The following is a 20,987-nucleotide window of genomic DNA, read 5'->3' as shown; positions in this document are numbered from 1 at the left end:
TCCAATCAAAATCTCAGTAGTGTTTTTCAAAATTTAAAAGCTAATTGCAAAATTCATATGGAAATGCAAAGAATATAGCCAAAACAGCTCTGAAAAAGAAGAGCAAAGTAGAAAGAATTAACTTACATGACTTCAAGACAGATCATATTGCTACAGTAATCAAGACAATAATAAATGAGATAGCAGAGAGAGTTAAGTAGTTGTTGACCTACACATATAATGCTAATTGACTTATCTTTTGGGCAGGGATTTTGCAAGCAACTTTTTATTAAGGAAATGCCAAACATCTACAAAAATAGAGAAAATAGTTTAATGAGCAGCTATTTGCAGCTTCACCAATTTTCGACTCATCAATGTGTTTCATCTATGCCCCAACCTAATTCCCTGTGCCTCCGTGAATTATTTTTAAGCAAACCTCAGACCGCTCCATCACTTCGTCGGTAAATACAGTCAATTCTCATTTTTCTGTGTATCTATGTTCTATAAATTCATCACAAACACTGAATTAGCAAATACTGAACCATTGCTTATGGGGGAAAAACAGGGTTAGGTTCCTGCAAGCCTCTGATCACCTGTGGACAACTGGTCAATACATAGCCTTGTCTTATGCATGTCTGTTTAAAGACATCTGATATAATATATAATGTTGATTTATTAACATTGAACTCACGGTCAGCAACACCATAACTCATAATGGAAAGAGGTTTACCTAATGCATCATTTTTCTCTGCAATGTACAGCTAATTGACTTTTTTTTATTGAAATATAGTTGCTTCACACTGTTTTCTCAGTTTCTGCTGTAGAGCAAAGTGAATCAGCCATACATATACATATATCCCCTCTTTTTTGGATTTCCTTCCCATTTAGGTCACAACAGAGCATCCAGTAGAGTTCTCATTAGTTATCTATTTTATGCATAGTAGTGTATATATGTCAATCCCAGTCTCCCAGTTCATCTCACCCCCATTCCCACTTGGTATCCATACGTTTGTTCTTTATGTCTGTGTCTCTGTTTCTGCTTTGCAAATAAAATCATCTATACCATTTTTCTAGGTTGCACATATATGTGTTAATATATGGTATTTGTTTTTCTCTTTCTGACTTACTTCAATCTGTATGGCAGTCTGTAGGTCCATCCACGTCTCTACAAATGACCCAATTTCATTCCTTTTTATGGCTGAGTAAATATTGTATATATGTACCACATCTTCTTTATCCATTCCTGTGTTGGTGGGTGTTTAGATGCTCAACATCACTAATTATTAGAGAAATGAAAATCAAAACTACAATGAGGTATCACCTCACACTGGTCAGAATGGCCATCATTAAAATATCTACATGCAATAATTGCTGGACAGGGTGTGGAGAAAAGGGAGCCGTCTTAATACTGCTGGTGAGAATGTACATTGATACAGCCACTATGGAAAACAGTATGGAGGTTCCTTAAAAAACTAAAAATAGAACTACCATATGACCCAGCAATCCCACTAGTGGTCATATACCCAGAGAAGAACATAATTCAAAAAGATACATGCACCCCAGTGTTTTTTGCAGCACTATTTACAATAGCCAGGACATGAATGCCAATTAATTTTTGACAGTGGAGAGAAGGTAGTCTTTTCCAAATGGTGGCACAGAACAACTGGATAACCATATACTAAATAAATAAATAGTTAGATTCCTACCTCATAGCATGAACAAAATGAATCATAGACATAAACATAAAAATTAAAACTATAGAACATCAAAAAGAAAACGTAGAAAAACTTTGTGACCTTAGGTTAGGTAGCAAACCTAACTTATTGCTTAGTACAACAACAAAAGCACAAAGCATAAAATAGATTGGACTTCATCAACCAAGAACTTCTGCTGTTGGAAAAATGCTAAGACATGCCAGAAACTGGTAAAAAATATTTGCCAGTCTGATACCTGCAAAAGGAGTTCTATATAGAATATAAAAAGAACTCCCAAACCTCAATAACAGCCCCATAAAAATGGTAAAATATTCTCACACTCTCTTCACCCAAGAAGATATACAGATGGAAAGTAAGCAAATATAAAGATGCTCAACATCAGCACTCATTAGGGAAATTGAACTTATAACAACAAGATTCTAGTACCTGCTTATCGTAATCACTAAAATTAAAAAGACTGACCATATCACGTGTTGCAAGGACTCTCACACTGGGATGCTAGGAATGTAAAGTGGCACAACCATGTGGAAACAGTATGGCAGCTTCTTAAAAGTTAAAAATAAAACTAACCAGATGATCTAGTCATTACAGTTCTAAGTATTTATCCAAAAGAAATAAAGCAAATATTCATAAAATACATACATAAATATCTTCATAGCAGCTTTATTTGTAATAGCCACAAGCTGAAAATAACACAAGCATCCACCAAAAGGTGGAGGATATGCAAGTTGTGCCATCTACACACAGTAGAATACTGCTCAGTAATGAAGAGGAATGGATTCTTGATCATTGTAACAAGGATGACACTCAATTTAATTTTAACTTAATTATGCTGAGTGAAATTAACTAAACAAAAGGAGTACATAATGTTAAGTGTCTATTTACATAAAGTTTTGTAAAAGTGAAAACTTACTCTAGTGATAGAAAGTGGATCAGTAGTAGTCCAGTGATAATTGTGGTATGAGAAGGGGCTAGGGAGAGAGAATACAAAGGAACACAGGGAAGATTTGAGGGTGACATATATGTTGATCATCTCGACGATGCTAATTAATGGTTTCATGACTGTATATCTATACATGAGAACTTTTCAAAGTTATACACTTTAAACATGCGAGCTTATTATATAACTATTATACATCAGTAAATCTGTTAAAAAAAAAAGGCAGCTTCTCATTGACCTAAAATAAAGATCAGATATTTTTCATAGTATGTGAGGTCCCGCATGATCTTACTCCCTGTCTACCTCTCCAGTCTCACCTTGAGACACCCTCTGCTCCCACTTTTTATATGCCATCATATTTGGCCATTTCATTCTTCAAGGTCTTGCGGTCTTTCCCATCTGGAGGCCTTGCAAATGTCATTCCCTCTGCTTTCCCACACTTTGCCTAGTTAGCTCTCTTTCATCCTTCAGTTCTGACTGCAATACTTCCCTCAGAAAAGATTCATCAAACACCCTAAATAGTTAAGGCTTTCATAGTAAGAACTTTCCCTGGCATTCTCTACTTTTTCTTTTTTATAATTTGTCCCAAATTTTATTTAAAATTTTGAGTAAATTTTCAATTAATGTCTACACACACTACAAAAATAGAATGATTTACATATATTATCAAGTTAATACTATTAAAGAACTAGTTAGATATAATTATGACAGTTTTACATATAAGGAAAGAGACTGAGTAATTTTAAGATCACACAAGTACTCGTCAATGGCAGTGATTTGAACGCAACCCTCTCTGACTTTAAAGCATGCAGTCTCAATTAGTGATTAATGATTCCATGATATAATATCCATTATGATAGGGTACCAGAAAAAAATCTAATCTGGAAGTCAAAGCATGATCTCTAAATAATATGGCAGCGGGTGTATAGGTGTTACTCCCAGACAAGCACTTGGAAGGGTCTAAAATAGGTTGTACTATCTGACATGTAAGCCAAACATGGAAATGGAGAGTCTAGAAAATGATCCTGAAATTTGGAGATCAAGATAGGCATCAGGAAGTTAGCAATGAATCCTTGCAAGACAGGGTAAACACAATGGTATACTAGCTAGATTGTGGGACTGGGCAAGTTACCAAGGCAAAGATCCAGTAATTAAGTGCAAGATGAGAACCAAGACATCTCCAGGTCTAGGCAGAAACTTGTGGAGAAATTTAGAGACCAGAAGAGAGTAAATGTGCCTTGATACTGAGTGCTAAAATGCTGGTTTGCGTTTCTAAAATTTCTCCCTGTCCACAACAGACCTTCACCTTACCACTCTCTTATTATCCCATTCCAAGTTCCAAGATGTCTCAGAAGAATTAGTCTACAAATCTGAAGATTCCAAATGTAGGAGTCACATGGTAATAGCATAGGGCAGAAGACAAAGAAGCTGGAAATTGCAAAGAAATATTAATTCAATATTCAATTATCTCAGTATTTGTTTACAATAGCCAGATGTTATAATATAAATTGCATTCATTGTCTATTCTATTTTCTTCTTTTCTAAATTAAAAAAAAAAGCGCTTATTTGATAAGAGTTTGAAACTTGAATCAGTAGACAGGTTTTGGTTAAATGACACTGTCACTTGACAGGTAAAAAACATCATGGTATTCAAAATTCTTCATTCTCCAAGTGGGTCAGTGGCCTAAAGTACAGGAGTGTTCATAAACTATCTTTGTAATATATTGCCGCCTGTCAGTGAAAAAGGACTTAAATTAAGAGCTAAAATACTACCAATATCTAAGATAAATTTATTTCTTTAAAGGGGGTGACTTTTTAACCAAACCTCTCACCTGCTACATTAGAATTTACACCAGTCAGTAAAAAGTAGACATTTTCACAATATTAACAATCTGCACAAACTGTAGTAACTTAACTATATTTCAGTAGTGTGTCATTCTCACAAGGGGAGGCTTATTTGTTCATAAAAAGTATAATCTTTGCTTTCAAATAAATATTTTTGTAGCATGTGTATCTTCGTGATTGAAATGAATAAGTACATATATTCAATTTTTATAGAAATAGCGCTATCTAAATAACAAACAGAATTTTTCATTGACCATCTTAAATGGATTATATAACTTTAGAGACCACTGTGTTTTCCAAATGTCTCATTAATATCCCTGCTAGGCATAAATTACAGTCAAATCCTTTATTCCTAGTTTGGCTTGCTTCTAAATTTGGCTCCCTCATACATTGTAAATCAAATTTGATCCATATTGAAAACAGTATGATGTTTTTAAACTGGTCTCTTTATGGATAATAATATGTAAGTATAAATTAATAAGCAATATTCAGCAGCCTAGAATCTAATCCAATTGTTAAAAGTTCAATGCTGTCCATAACCATCAGTTCTGGACTGATTGGCAAAACTGAATACATATTTTAAAACAACATAAATGATGTTGATAAACTGATTTAGCCATGATTCTTGTATCTTAAATAGTGTAATGTTATCATGTTGCCCTGCAATAACTATTCTTTTCAGAACTAGGAGGATCCAACTTTAGGATTTTAAGTTCAGTGAGACCTTTAGGTTTCTACCAAAAGTAACACAGACTGTTACTTCCTCTTTCCTAAAAGAAGTCAGTCTAAATTCTAGTGGCATATCAAATAAAATCACAACAGCCATTTCTGTTATTTCTCAGGTTGCTTCAGTAGGTCGATGCACTGGTGAAATAATAGGTTATACTTCAGGAGCATAAGAGGGAGAAAAGGACAAAAATTCTAATTAAGTTTGATATCCTTTTATTTCTGGAATGATGAATACACAGGAGAATATGGTAATCCTGAATGTCAACCTCATTTTCACAGAACTTCTAAAAATTTTTAATAATGCTTTAATTTCTCACCTTCATATAAGACTCAAGATACAGTTTTGATAAAGGTCTTGAAAGAGCCCAAATGCAAACTCAGATGTCATGTTTTTATGTTTGAAAAGTGCAGTGCGAGCAGCCCAGGTTTCAGGTATCAGGTCTATCACGGCCTTGCTACACGGGTTGCACTGCAGAGAAACCACCATAAATCATCTCGAGTCTGTATACAATTAATTTTATGTTTGTACTTGTCCTCCTCTATGTTTTTATGCTGTTTCTTTTTATATTTGATTTTTGAGTTCATTCTTGGTTTGAGGTGAAATACCTCAAGCTTCATATTAAAATAATGCTGGTGATATTATAGTATAAGTTTTAATAACCAAATTCAGGGTCACATTTTTTCCACAAGTTTTAAAAGGAACTGTCATAAAGTTGTCAAAAGAAAAATAACCTGTAACTCCCTAACCCTTTTAAATATAAGAAGGTATTATGTGGGTTTATTGCATAATTTCTTGAAGGGCAAAACATTTCTCCTATCACTGCATATTTTCACAATGATCTTTTATCTTGTTAATTATTACTTGGAAGTTGTTTCAGACTTCATGAGAGTTTCTTACCACTTAGTTGATTTGCAGTAAAACAGGAAAAAAAAAAAAAAAAAAACCTTTTTAATAATTTTCAGAATAGCTATTCTTCCAGACGGGAGTCTACGGATCCTAAATACTTCTAAATCAGATGAGGGAAAGTACGTTTGCCAAGGGGAAAATGTCTTTGGTTCTGCTGAAATCATAGCTTCCGTTTCTGTGAAAGGTAAGAAAATGTGGCTAAATGTTTTATAAGCATAGTTTCATGGCCATATCAAAAACTGAATAAATATAACATGTGTATGTGTATTTGCACGTATGTGAGTGCATGTTCCTGTTCAAGAAATATATTGTACACAAAGAGCTAACACAATCGAATTGTCCCTTTCCATTATTTAGGGGACTATGAAGAAAGGAACACCTTGTTGGTAGAAATTTAAATATTATGCTCTGAACAAACTATGTGGGAGGATAAAGAAAGTTTTCTGAAGTTTTAGTCGGTCTCAAAATTTAAAAGTATGCCAACAGTATAAAAATATTTTCCTGAATCAAGATTAATTTTAGCATCAATCAGTAATTTTCCTTTGTTAACCCTTCAACTGGGGGTTTGGGGCAAAAAAAAGAGTAGCAGAAGGAGAACGTGAACATGTGGTGTTGAAATATACATCAGATGAACTGACACCAGAGCTACTCTTTGATTTCTGCATCAATGGAATTTTTATACACTGTAACTTTTTAGTATTATAAATATTACTGCTTAAATGTTTCTGTTAGTTTTCTAGTTCTAAAGTGAACTAGATTCCAAGCCTAGAACCTTCTTTTGTGACTACCTGTCATTGTTTAGTACTAAGAAAATCTCCTATCTTAGACATTCTCTTCATTTGGTAAAGGAATACTTTTCACGATGAAGTATATCACTAAGTTTTTCCATTTGTGCATGTAGTATATAATGAATCATACTTTGGCCACAAAAAATATAGTAATGTTCATTTTCCCCTTTCTTTAGAAAGAGAAATGTAATTAAAATAGCCAGCACTCTGATATTTTAGAAAAGAGCAAACATCCAGGGAAGGAAGGAACATAATTTTAAAAATGTCTTCACTTATAGCATACATTACTAGAATCCAAGTCAGTCTTCCAGTCTACATCTCATTCCTCGTGTGTGCTAAACAAAGTTTTTCATAGTGAGACAATGCTGGATCCACAGACTTTTTAAATTTAATAATAACAAAAATGTTCTCTGTTAATCACAAGTGGAATATTTAGTTACTCAGAACATTCTAATTGTCACAAAGTTTAAACTGCAGTATGCTGTGATGACCTGTCTTCTCTGATGAAGCCAGAATTTAGAATGCCACACAGAATATTTGACTTCCAGAATGTTAATATTTACAGTGGCATTCCTTTCCTGGTATCACTCTTTCTGAGACTGATTTGAAGGATGCTGCATATTAAAGGATCTTATCAGTGGTTAACAATGGTCCTTCATCAGGCTATGCTATTGCAAACAGTAGAGCTGAAATAGGAAAATTAGGATAATTTTTCATCTGTGTCAGGCTTCTTGAGGTATCTACAATCAGGAACCTAATTAGGAAAAAAAGTATCAAAATCCTGTCTCCATCACCTCCCTACTTTATTAAAAAATATATCATATTGCAGTTGTTTGATCATTAGCTTAACTAACCCTTAGATGTACAGCTGATATTAGCCTTTATTGGTTTAAAGTTGTTCTAAACCCAGTAAAAATGTATCTATTTTTTTAAAAAAAATTAACTGAATCATTAGTTAATGTAAACATTTTTTCTCAAAAAACATTTCTATTCAATATTTTGCTTTTTTTTAGATCTCAATTAAAGCATCCACAGTCTATCAAAGGGGATATTTTATAATCAGCCAGAGGTGCCTCTTCTACTCCTCTACTTACAAGGTTTTGTAAACTATAAAGTGAATACAAGCTGGTATAGTAGTAGTATAGTTTTTATCTCCTTTAAGATAGTAATTTGAAGGGAGGGGCTCCATATAACCTTTAAAGTGAACTCACTTGAATTATTCCTCCTTAGATGTGAAGCATTTTTTATTGTAAAAATTCTTTTATTTATACTTGATGATCCTTGAAGGTGGACAGGGAGAGTACAGCTTCTTTTTTCTAATGTTCCTCCTTCCAGAGCACAAAATGCTCTTTCTAGTTATGTAGTCGTTCCTCTTTTTCATCCAAGCTGACTTCTTAACAGGAATAGGAACTTTTAAATCAGCTGTTCCCTACAAATGCCTAGTAAAATGCCCTAACATACAAAATGGTAATATTTCAATTAATAATAGTTTATTAAAATATATGTATCTGGAGCAACTATATTACATAGATTCCTTATTTAATTTTTTCTCTATTATTTAAAATATAGAATGAAGATGAAAACTATATGTTATGCTAATTAACATATTTTTATTTCTATAGAACCTACAAGAATAGAACTTACTCCTAAAAGAACAGAGTTAACAGTGGGAGAAAGCGTCGTCCTTAACTGCAAAGCAATTCATGATGCTAGTTTGGATGTCACTTTCTACTGGACACTAAAAGGACAGCCTATCGATTTCGAGAAAGAAGGTGGACATTTTGAAAGCATCAGGGCCGTAAGTTAATAAAATTTTATTCTTTGAGTAATAATACTTTTAGAAATTTAGACTCAAATGTAAAAACTTTCTTCTCTGTGAAATGTTAAGGAAAAATTAGGACAAAATTCAAATTGATTCAAACAATTATTTTATTTCATTATTTTATGTTATGTCAAACTGAAAGTAATACTTATTTAAAACTCCCCCAGTAAGAAATTGAGAATACTTGATTATGCAGATCTGTTTTCTTTGCCATTTTTTTTCTATTTGATTAGTATTGTCAATATTTACACCTTACTTCTCAAAAGTTATGCGGCTACATAAACATAAAAGTGTTATTTAAAGCATTCTTAGCAATTACGATACAATAAATAAATGAAATAAGCCTGACTGTCCTACTCTTGAAGAAATACTAATTCTTGGAGATTCTTTAATGTCTCACAGGCTATAGAGCTTAAACATGCAACCCAAAGTCAGAAATGCACATTAGCCTTAGACAAACATTCACAGACATGCTCATTTCTCATCTGCCAAATCTTTCCTTGTAATATCTTCTTTTATATATCTATGTGACAATCAACTAAATGGAGTAAGAAATCTTTTGAACCAAATTCTATAGTATGATCATAGTGTCTTAACAGAGAAGTAGAAAAAATGATCTTTTCCCCGACTGGCTTTTTTAAAACATAAAAGAGTAACATAATGATGGAGAGAGACAAGGGCAATGGAACTCAGGTGGCAGAGAGAGATTTTGGCTGAAATATCTCTTCTATATTGGTTAAAGAGGTGGATCCAGATACAAACTATGTCTACAAATACAATTTAAAATGCTGTCACATACTTATTAACATCAGTTTATTCTTCTGTAAACATTTTGGGAAGCACTGTGAGACCACAGCTGTGATGAGCCCAAACATAAAAAACTTGGCTTGGATTGAATTTTATTTTAAAGATAATGTGATACAGTGGGAAAAGTCCTAGACCCAAAGTAAGGAATTTTCTGGGTCAAGACCCAGCTCAGTCCTTAATCAGCTGTGTAACAAAAAGCCAGTCACTTGATTTGCCTTGGCATTAATCTCATAGAGCACTAAAGTGAGGGAGTTGGACCAGATAATTTCTAAGACCCCTTCTTACTCTAGAATTTGATAAATTTGTATTAGCAGAATAGTAAGAATGGATTTTCTTTGTTGCATTTGCCAATGTAACTTAAACACTTTCTTCTAAATTATTCCTTTCATCCTGATTTACTTTGCAGTTAATGAGAGACTATATAAATAAGGAAACATTACCCAACTGCATTATTCACATCTCATTAAATAAATCAATTTTAATTGTCAATGCTTATGTTATATATAAAATATTTATATCATGTTAAACTCATTTTCCTTGAATTTGCAATTTTTCTTTTTTATTTACCTTGGGTCGATCATAGCTTCAAATTTAGAACAAATTTTATGCTATGAGTGTCATAAAACAAAGCCAGAAAAATATGACACAAAAATATTACATTTGAAAACAAAAAATTATACCATCAAAAATATTTTGTCTTAGGATTAACTGTAAACATTCATCTTGATTGATCAGAAATATAAAGAAAAAATGTCTAAACTAAATTTTGGATTTTCTTCATAGAAGCAGCCTCCTTCTTTATTTTAAAATATCAGTAGAGAAATTAATTGTCTGATAAATTATATGAACTCTTGTTTTTGTCTCTTATATGTTACCACTTTAGTTTCAGGTCTATTCATTTGTATCAATAAATACCTTTAATCCTTTTCATAAGGTTGGCAATTAATAATACCTGCTGTATCTCTCTTTACACATATGATGTTCCTGCCCTTGAGAATTACAAAATTGACTCCTTACTCCATGCAAACCTATATTGCTACAAGCCATAATAAATTAAACTCAGTTTGTAGACAGTGATAATAAACTCCAGAATAGAAAAATAAAGCAAATTAATATATTGAGAAGTGAGAAAAATATTTAGCTTAAGGTTATGTAGAATATATCACTTTAGCTTATTTTTAAAAATTAATAGAAATATGTTTGTACTTAAGATATTTGGAAGATTCAAAACTGCAAAGTTAGAAGAAATTGTCTATTCCCTCTACACCAATTACCTCAAACACTGATTGGGTCCTCGCTGGCTTCAAGGACATACATGGGAGAGAATGCCATTCTGTGACTTGAAAAAGTCAGAGAAAAAAAAGAAAAACTTTCTATCCCCATCCTGCCTTTCACTTTGTGAAATATAATATGTCTGAGAAATAACATGTTTTAGAAGGAGGGATGAAAGTGTTATAAAGAAGCGAGATTTGGGAAAGCCTGTGGTCATGTGGATACTTTCTGTTTGAGAGGCCAATTGAAGACTCTGGGAATAAGAGGGCAGGCCAGGGCTCAGAAGAGAGCCTAGTTGGGTGATCTATGGTTTGCTTTGAGTTTCAAAAGAGAGCCATTGAAGAGACCTTAGGGGTCTAGTCTGGTCCAACAGAGTAAGAAAGCCCAGCAGGATTCGGGACTTAAGCAGGAATAGAGTGTGCATTTGACTGAAGTACTCTTTAGGTTAACTGACCTGTCCCTAACCCACCAGTGTGTGATTGAATGGGGATGAATCAGAAGAGAAAGGGGAGTATATATTTCAAGCATATTAACACTGCATAGTGTCAAATGAATCAACCAAATCTCTGGAAAAAAACAAGAAAGATACCAATTGTGTTGATACTTTCCATCTTGTAGTGCCAAAATATAGCTTAATGAAGTTCTCTACTTTTCAACTAGTTATAATGATATCTTTTAGACACAGCCATTGGTTTACAGATGAAGCTCTAGGAAAAAATTTATGTGTAACTTTTATAACACCTATAGACAAGGTATCTTTACGTTTTAAATAAGACAGTGTTTTTGGACTGCAAAAGAGTGAATAAATAAACATATAATCACATCAGGTTAAAAGAATAATAGCTATTGCTTTGAAATTTATAATGAAAACGCTTCTATTTCTCTTGCCTCTTGACTTAGGCCATGTTTTATAAACCCAGCAATTTGACTGATTTTTGGAGTGAATCCATTATTGAAGCCACTGTTCAAAGGGTCCAAACAATCAGTCTGTAAACATTTGGTTCAATTCACCCAAATCCCTTTTTTGACAATGATATGAGTTAACTGAAGGTGGCAAATTAGTGAGGCTATTCTTAAAATTTAATTTAGATTCAATTGTACAAGAAAAGGGCTGTGCAGGATCCAAGTTAAAATGCATGGCCTTTCACCCCTAAGAGAGCACAGATTAAGGAGACAGATAGCAGTGTGGGTTAGCAATCTGCTATCACAATGCTATCACCAGAGAACTCTACATACAGTGGGCAGAAGAATTTGGTATTTGAACTGAACCTGGACTGGTAGGATTTTGCCAGGTGGTTAGGAGGAGAAGCTGCATTTCAGACAGAGCGAGCAGGTGAAGCACAGGCGAGGCAGAGAGTTTAGAGCACGTCTCAGGAACAGTGAGGAACCTGTAGCCCTGATGGCATAGTGGAGACACAGAGTAGAGAATACATCACTATTTGTTGAATACATTTAAAGGAGAGCAGCAGAGGCCTCATTGTTAAAGGCACTGATTTCTGAGCCATGGAATTTGGGTTTTATTTGGAATGCAACAGGGAGCCATGTGACTCAGATTTGTTCTTTAAGAAGATAATTCTGACAGCTGTGTGGAGCAGGGGTTGAACATCAGGCAGACTTTACATTCATTCCAGGCAGGTTAAGCAGAGGTTACAATGAGGAATTGACCATTATAAGATTCAGCCTTAAATAACCACCCTGTTGTCAAATAATCATTTGCAATCGTGCTTTGACACAATTGTGTTTTGACACAGTTTTTTGTGTTGGTCAGAGGTCTTTGAGAACCTCTTAATACTCTCAGGATGTCTGAACAGCACCTGAACATGGCCATGTGACTCCAAAGCCACAGTGTTAATGGAGGACTATGGTGATCCATTGTTCTCCAGAGACTTGAAATCCCTAATTATTCATTCAAGATGTAAGCTAGTTTTAATCCCTACAACGCATAAAGATCAGTTACACTGAATATCATGGAAGCCTGTAATTTGTTCCTTTTGGAGCAGAGAAAAAAGCCAAACATTTGCAATCAGGAAGGCTGACAAAAGAAGAATTGCCCTTTCCATTGTGAGCTCTCCAAATGTGATAAATTGCAACTAAATGGGCAACCAAATCAAAGTGCACTATTTGATGGTCCTTCATACTTACTCAATCCTCTGGTTATAACAATACACTCAGGAAAGCAGAGTAGGGATGTTTGACTCCATTTTTAAATGAGGAAACAGAAGCATAAGACTTTTCCAGACCACATGAATTCTAAATTGGGGTAACAATATTGAATACACTGTGATTTTTAAACTACGTTATGTTGATTCTCCTTTATAAAGCTTACCCTCTCCACATTCGTTGACCATTGTGTGTTCAGCCCTTGTCTATAAACTGTGGGAAATAAAAATAAAAGGGAGATTTGGTTCTGGTCTTCAGTAAATGTAAAGATGGCATGGAACATAAAGTAATTCAAGAAAAATATGACCATAAAAAAATACTAATTTTTTATTAGAGCCAAATACTGTTGGAGACCAGAAAAGAAAGAAATTAATGTGAATTTCTTTTTATCATTGTGGAGAAAAGTGAGGAAAGGAATTAATTTAGCACCTGCTATATGCAAAGCACTCAGCTTTTATATATATATATATATATATATATATATATATATATATATATTTATATATATAAGTATATATACACACACACAATAGCTCATCAATTCCTCATAACAATCATATAAAGTAATATTATTTGGGAAGAAGGTGCCACCTGACCTAGACCTTAGAGGATGAGTAGCAGTAGGATAAGAAAAGAAAAAAGAGAAAGTCAACCTTAGATCAGAAAAGATATTGTATCTCAGGGTTACGAGGGATCCTGGTGATTATTGAATTAGTCCTAGATTGGTACATGGATTCTCCATCAGTATCATCAGTGTCCACTGTAATCCTTTTAGTGATGAGGAACTCACTTCTCTGACCTAGTCCATTCCTTCACTAACCAGATCTGAATATCATAAAATTAGAAAGTTGGAGTAATTATGATAATCTGTATAATAAGCATAGGAATCATAAGGGAACATGCCTGATTCATAGCCCTGATTTGTGTGGAGTATTAGGTGGGTGAAGGGGCCAGAATATAAACTCCTTAATACCGTAAGATTTTTTATTAGCTGCAAGTCGTAGCCTATGTCAGTCTTCTTATCATGGTTACTTCTGTTCCTAGTTTGTCTTCTTAGGAATTAACCACTATTTCTTAAGGAGTAAAAGTGTCAGAGTAGAAGACAGCAAGCGCTCAACTGGTACTATTCTCTTTCCTGATGGATAAAAGTTAATGTTGTAAAAATAAATGAAATCAATGGACATACTGCCAGGGTTTACTGAGGCACAAAGCTCTTAGGACTTCAAAACCATCTGCTGCACCATCTTCTTTATCATGTTAGCAGGTGTAAGTCTTGGAGGCACTTCATAACTAATCAGAAAATGTATGAAAGGCAGAGAATCAACAGTTCTACCAAAGTCACAAGTTCTCTTTGGCTCATTCTGTTCACTAGTAATAGTCATACTTCCAAGTAGTATGGCCTCCTGGACTCTGAGCCCTACCCCTCCCTGTCTGGCAAAGGGCTTGTCCATCCTCAATTTCTTGCCTCCTGGATCTTTGTCTTGCTCTGAATCCTGGTAATTCACCAAGTTTCTGTACAGAACTCTGCTGTAATCTTTTGACTGTATATATTAGCTCTATAACAGTTTTCTCCTAGTCTTTCACCTAGTTTAACAAAAGAAATTACATTGTCGGGCTTCGCTGGTGGCGCAGTGGTTGAAAGTCCGCCTGCCAATGCAGGGGACACGGGTTCGTGCCTGGGTCCGGGAGGATCCCACATGCCGTGGAGCGGCTGGGCCCGTGAGCCATGGCCGCTGAGCCTGCACGTCCGGAGCCTGTGCTCCGCAATGGGAGAGGCCACAACAGTGAGAGGCCCACGTACCGCAAAAAAAAAAAAAAAAAAAAAAAAAAAAAAAAAGAAATTACATTGTCACTTTTATAGGACAGAATAGAGTAATAACAAACCAAAGCTTGGGAGCTAAAGGGAGGTTACACTCAAAGGTCCAAGAATTTTCAGATCATTCCAGAAAGTGTACCACATCTATGCTCCCAGCTTGTCTGTGTTAGAGAATGTGCCTCCATCTACTCTCTTCTCAGAGTAGTAACAGTTCCCATGGCAGAAAAGAATACACATCTTCTTAGTATGTGTATGTTTCATGCAGTCACATGAACATGACCAAAATATGCCACTAACACTTGTGATTCAATGACATTTTATGTATTAATGACATAAGCTAAACTATGGGGTCCCCCAAAGCAAAGGCTAATATTCTGTTTTATTTTTGATCACTTTGTATGTCCATACAACAGCCACTCTGTCAATATTTGTTGAAGAAAAAATAAACAATAAAAATAAAAACTGTAAAAGCATTTTCTCAGCTTAGCCCACTACTGCATTATTTCATGTTTTAACATAATTAATTAACTACTGCATAAAATTCTGCTAAATTATATTGCAGAATAGTTTATTTCATTGTTTTTTTAATGCAAAATTGTACATTCACTTTAGCCTAGTTTGGAACTGAATAGAAGATGACTGCCTTAGATGGCATCGAAGCCAGCCTATTATTGAGAGACTCTTCCTTAACTCTTGGGCTTTTCACCTGAGTAATCTGTTGACCATAGTACCCCATCATGATCATAGCTGGTGGTAAAGCAATATTGATTATCCACCTCCATTTTTATTCGAATTGGCATCTGGCCCCACAAAGCAAAATTTCAAGTGCACCTCATGACTTTTTGTAGTTTGTCAGATGTAGTCCAATCAGGTAATGCTTCCAAAGTCACACATATTAAAAGACAGTTTTAGCCATCTAAGTCACAAGCTTCACTTTGTTCTTTCAAAGGTAGTCCACCAAAACAAACCTTCTGGGTATGGTATTATGGTGACCATATAGAGCTTTTTTGTCCATTTAGAGGTTCCACTTTTGACAACTGTTTTTATCTTTATGATACATTTACATAGCATTATGGGTAATATAAAAGTTACTAGTTTCTCTTCAATGTGCTTTAGTACAGAACTGCAGGTTTACTTTTTGTTTTTTTGTTTTTGGTTTGGGTTTTTTTCTCTTGAAAGAGAGACAGGGAAAATAGAGCTTCTTGAAGAGAAAGGCAATTTTAGTATTGGCCATGCTGAGAAAAATCAGATCAATAGCCTGTGTTCTGTGACCTCTGAGAGGATAAAAGTACCATACTTCGCATAGGTTGTCATCAAAGCCAGGTGAGATGTTTCAGGTTATTGGATGGGGAAAAGTGGGCAGTAAGAAATAGAAAACACTCCTTTATCTCTTAACAGAATTTGCTTTCCTAGATTGTAAACTCCAGATATTAAATATGCTTTTAGCTCACTAACTCCAGAAATTAAGTGCTTACATGTCTAGGACTCCATATTTTTTCCCTTTTGGAAGTTTTGTTTTTCTTCAAAATTATTTTCCCATTTCATGCCTATATTAACTCAAATCCAATCAAAGAAATATTAAATCCTGAATGAAGTGCTTCTGTCTTTGGTAATGTGACCACTGGTAGGCCTCAGTAAGTTTTTCAACCATTGTTATTGTTTTTAACCTTGACCATGAAGCCTATCTGATTTTTTCCAGTGATGTTTATTAAACCAAGTTCTTACCTAATTCTAAGTCATTTTCAACAGTGAATTCCTTGCTTAAACTTATTAGTCTTTCTAATATGTGTAACAAACTTCTAATATAAATTTTCATGCAAAATAACCCTGCAAATATTTTGAGTTTCAGTTCAGAATTTCCATTATATTATTCATTATTACTCTAAATTTCTATTAATTATCCTGGAATTGTACATTGAAGAATAATCAATGGAGTTTGACTCCATACCTCCTTCCCCATCCCAATCTGACAGATAATTATTTTTATGAGACAGCAAAATCTTTGTAAATTATATATGTACTAAACAGTTTAGAATAAATAAATGAATTAGTAAATAAAGTATCAAATGTTCAAGTTACTGAAATGAGTTCCTAAATTATCTTCAGAGCCTAATACTCATCTTTTCTCAATATTCTAATTTTGTACATAATCCTTGTTTGCTTTTATTTCTTTCTTAAGAGGCCACTATTCAAATCTTGGTAATTTTTAAAAATACCTCTCTCCTTGTTATTTTATACTCCTCTCCCATTCATCATTCACATTGATTCATGGGCCTGTTACAATGAGTTGTCTTAGGAAGGATAACTAATCGTGTCAATTTACCTAAGGATACCAGAGGCCATTGTAGTAGATGCTATGGAGTGTTGCTAAGGTTTCCCTTTCAAGACCGAGGCACTCTTTCCCTAAGCCATAGAAAGTATTGGCAGCTGATGGCTCTAAGCTGAGTCACTGTCTGGGAATGACTCTCAGCCAAAGAGTGTTATCTGGCCCAAGTTATGCCCCACCCTCCAGCCCATAACCAAGTGTAAGGTTGATGGATGCATAGGGATGGTTAAAACGGCCGAGTCTCTTGCCTTAAAGCAGGACAGCTCTGAAGGGTCTCTCAGCTACAGAGCTCCCTGTGGGATAAACTGAGGCTTTTTGTCATGACTGCATCACAGTTAACTCCCCCTCTGCTCAATTCTGCTTTCTTCATGTTCCCCATAAATGCTGATCCCAATGGTATTCCCCAGTGGATTCTCCATCTCAGAGTCTGTTTCTCTGAAACCCTGACCTAAGGCAGCCATGATGGCAAATGTCATCACCGAGAAAGCACTTGAAGCAGGTATGAGTAATAATAAAAAACAATGATAATAGTTCTCATCCACTGAATGCCTACTAAGTAGCTGGAAACATGCTAAAGTTTTCAAGCATCATTTCTTTTACTTCCCACAAATATCCTATGATGTAGGAATTGGTTTTGTTTTCATTTGGGGTTTTGTTTTTGACAAAAAAAGACACAAATTCAGAAAGATAAACAACTTTTTAAAATTTAAACAATTGTTGTATGGAAGAGTTATTATTCAAATGAATTCTGAACTCCAATACCAAACTATCCCCCAACATATAGGAACAAACCTAGAGCATATCTACAACTATTTGGGCAGATAACATTGTAAATTCTGTTCTTTCTCAATCAGTTTAATGTTAAATTATATCATCTTGTGAATAACATAGATAAATATCCTTCATCTGTTTTAGAATTTTTGGGTCAATTATTCTCATTGCTGATAAGATTTTCATATATTCATCTAAAGTTACTCCTATAAAGTTTATGGTTATGTGGTTACATTTACACTATACAAGTTCTTTTTTCTAACATTTGTAAACTTTACTATTATGAACAATATTCTGTCCCTTTGCCAAAAATATGTTTCTGTTATATATATATTTTAAAGGCAACCCTACCAATCAGGCTCTTCAATGTTTAGTTAATCGTTTCAGAATAAACTTGAAACAGTTTTATTATCTGATTAAGACCTATGCTAAAATATATAAATAGAATTTTACATAATGAAGAGAACTTTTGCCCTTCCTCTCTCATATGTTTTATTTCATTTGATTCCCACAACATTGCAAGTCAGACAAATTATATATAAATGAAGAAAATGAGGCCCAGGAAGGAAGAGGGGTGAAAGGCCTCAGTGTGAAAGTTCTGAGCAGCACAGGCACATTTATAGCACAGCCACTATTACCATTTAAGCTTCTTTGAGCTGAAAACTTCATTGCCATGGATGATATTCCAAATCTGATTTGATGAGTAAAGATATGAAGAACTAAAACTAGCTGTAATTCTTCACAGTGGTATCTTGAAAATTGAAGACAGAAAGAGATTGTTTCTTCTCTGCAATCTCACCTCTTTAGCTGGACAACTCAGCTTATTTTTACCTTAGTTACTTGATCACTAGTAAAACATTAAAATTGTATGTTCTGTAAGATCAAGTCACACATTGTTTTAAAAAATCCTGCCATAAATTTACTGAGAATGAATTGAAAAACATCTTAAAATATCCTATTACACTTGCTTCTTCAGATGTTCTGTGGGTGTGTTTTCTGATTAATTAATGCTCACTCTTCTGGCTGCTGTAATTGTTTCATTTTATAGTGTGTGAACCCCTTTTTTTATCACCTTCCCTTTTTAGTCTTTTGAAAATTCTCTCAAAATGAAAATGAGATGCAATATGTTACATTTCTTTAACTGCTGATCAGGCAAAGAGTAGAGCATAAATTCCACATTTGAGACACTTTAAATCATATCTGTCTTTACTAAGTATGTTACTTACAGAATGGTTGGTTTCATGTGAGTTTTTGGCCACCAAAATCCAGTTTTCAAGTCAGATATCCAGTAGGGGTTCAGATTCTTCCCTCTTCCTCACCCCCAGTGCTCTCAGTCCTTCTATTATAACTATTCCATCCCTCCACCAGTGCAAGTATCAAAATCTACTGTAAATGTCACTTGATTCTTTCATTCTAGCCTTTACATTTCTGGAAGTTAGGAACATATTTATTTTTTGAACTTACACAGTAACTGTGTGCATTAAAGACTAAATAAATATTTGTGAATTTGCTAAAGGAATCAGTGAATGTAGTAGTATATGAACTAAAAATGAGTCATTTAGAGTAGGCCGCTTAGAAACAAATTGTTGACTATACTTTCTAAATAGCAATTTTTACTTTTTTTTAACTAAGAAAAGTTTCTAACTTCCATTATAAATATAGAAAATGACAGTAATCAATATTTTTATTCATTTTGCTTCACATGAACATTTCAATATTTTTGATATTGTGCTGAAAGTAATTGTTTTCTTTGGAAATAATAATCCCAGGAGTTCTTAATAAAAGAGAAATATACAGTGGTTCTAGTTATCTTGTTGAAGTAATGCTTTTTATAGATTTTTTTTGTGATTTTAAAAAGAATGTCCTACATAGATCTATGTATCCAGGGGATAAAATTTAACCTGCAGAGTGATGAAATGCATAGTATAATAAGGCCCTCAATACTAGAATTTTTACCTTGTTGGAATAATATATAATAAAAGATTATTCTTTTTAGTTTCTGAAAGGCTCGTTAAATAAAAGGCTGTCCTTATTCCGTAATACCACATAAGGTTTAGGATTTCTATAAGCAAACATAGTTCAGTGTTACATTTTGAAATACTATTGATATATAAGTATTGTGTTTTAGACCAACTCCTGTTATTATTTCTCAAAGTAATTTTCAAAGAGCTGGGTTTTTGAGAGGCCATTATTTTCAAGACATCTTTGAAATTCTACATTTATTTAACAATTTCTCTTTCTGCATCTGTTTTGTATTAAGTTCTAAAGGGTGCCTAAGTGTTATGATATATTTAGCTCATAGCTTTTCAAAATCCTGCAGTTTCTCTCATGGACTATTTTTATCATATTACAACATAAAAGTGAAATTTAAGAGTCTAGAGTTAATAATCAATAGGTTGCCTCTCAAAGATGTTTCCTCTCTTAAAAAAGGAGAAGGAGGAAATTTTAGAAACAACTATTGGGCTATTATCATTCACTCCTTTCTTCATTTGATATCCCTCATATAAGGGAAGTAGAAAAGATCAACTTAGAGAATTTGGAAAGCATGACATCATTATCTTTAAGGAATAATTGATGGCTGTATAGAGTATTTATCAGTGTACAATAGATGAAATCTGAGTTTATCTCAGTTCCATAAAGATTTACTGAATGGCTATATGCTAGGCACCTGTCCAGGAATTGAGGATTCTGTAGCAATCAATAGCAAACATTCTGTGGGAGGTATATGACTACAACTGTGATAGAGCACCGTCTTTGGGGAGTTTGGAGTCTTACAGAGGAACAGGCATATAAACAAATATGGGGTAAGAGCACTGAAAGAAATATGTTTGGGGAACTCGGTCCAAGTTACACACCATCCAAACTGTGAAAGAAGAGAAGACTTCCTAAACCAAATAACACCTAAGCTTATTCTTTAAGGAGAAAAAGAGAATTGCAGGCAAAGCAGGGAGAGAACATAGAGGGGGAAAGACATTCCAGGTAGAGACTAAGGATGAGGAAAATATGAAAGACAAAAGTCTACCAAATTCCAATAACAGTGGTGATCTTACAGTTATAACAAACCTCGTCTAATATAGTACTGTAGTGATTCTATTTTAAAGAAAGCTTCC

The 20,987-nt window shown here is 34.2% G+C and overlaps 1 protein-coding gene across 3 annotated transcripts in view; it reads left to right on the top strand.

Moving 5' to 3' along the window:
* CNTN5 (contactin 5) overlaps nt 1-20,987 on the top strand; it is a gene marked incomplete at both ends in the record, with an annotated part of 849,213 nt that overhangs the window by 643,920 nt on the left and 184,306 nt on the right. For all 3 annotated transcript variants that reach the window (XM_081239350.1, XM_081239349.1, XM_081239348.1), the window contains 2 exons: nt 6,172-6,299; nt 8,526-8,701. In XM_081239350.1, coding sequence (XP_081095476.1) covers nt 6,172-6,299; nt 8,526-8,701 — 304 coding nt within the window. The remainder of the gene's footprint in view (nt 1-6,171; nt 6,300-8,525; nt 8,702-20,987) is intronic.

The sequence above is a fragment of the Mesoplodon bidens genome, assembly GCF_964165515.1.
Source record: "Mesoplodon bidens genome assembly, chromosome: 7".
NCBI classification, from domain to species: Eukaryota; Metazoa; Chordata; class Mammalia; order Artiodactyla; family Ziphiidae; genus Mesoplodon; species Mesoplodon bidens.
This window is presented reverse-complemented; position numbering and strand designations above follow the sequence as displayed.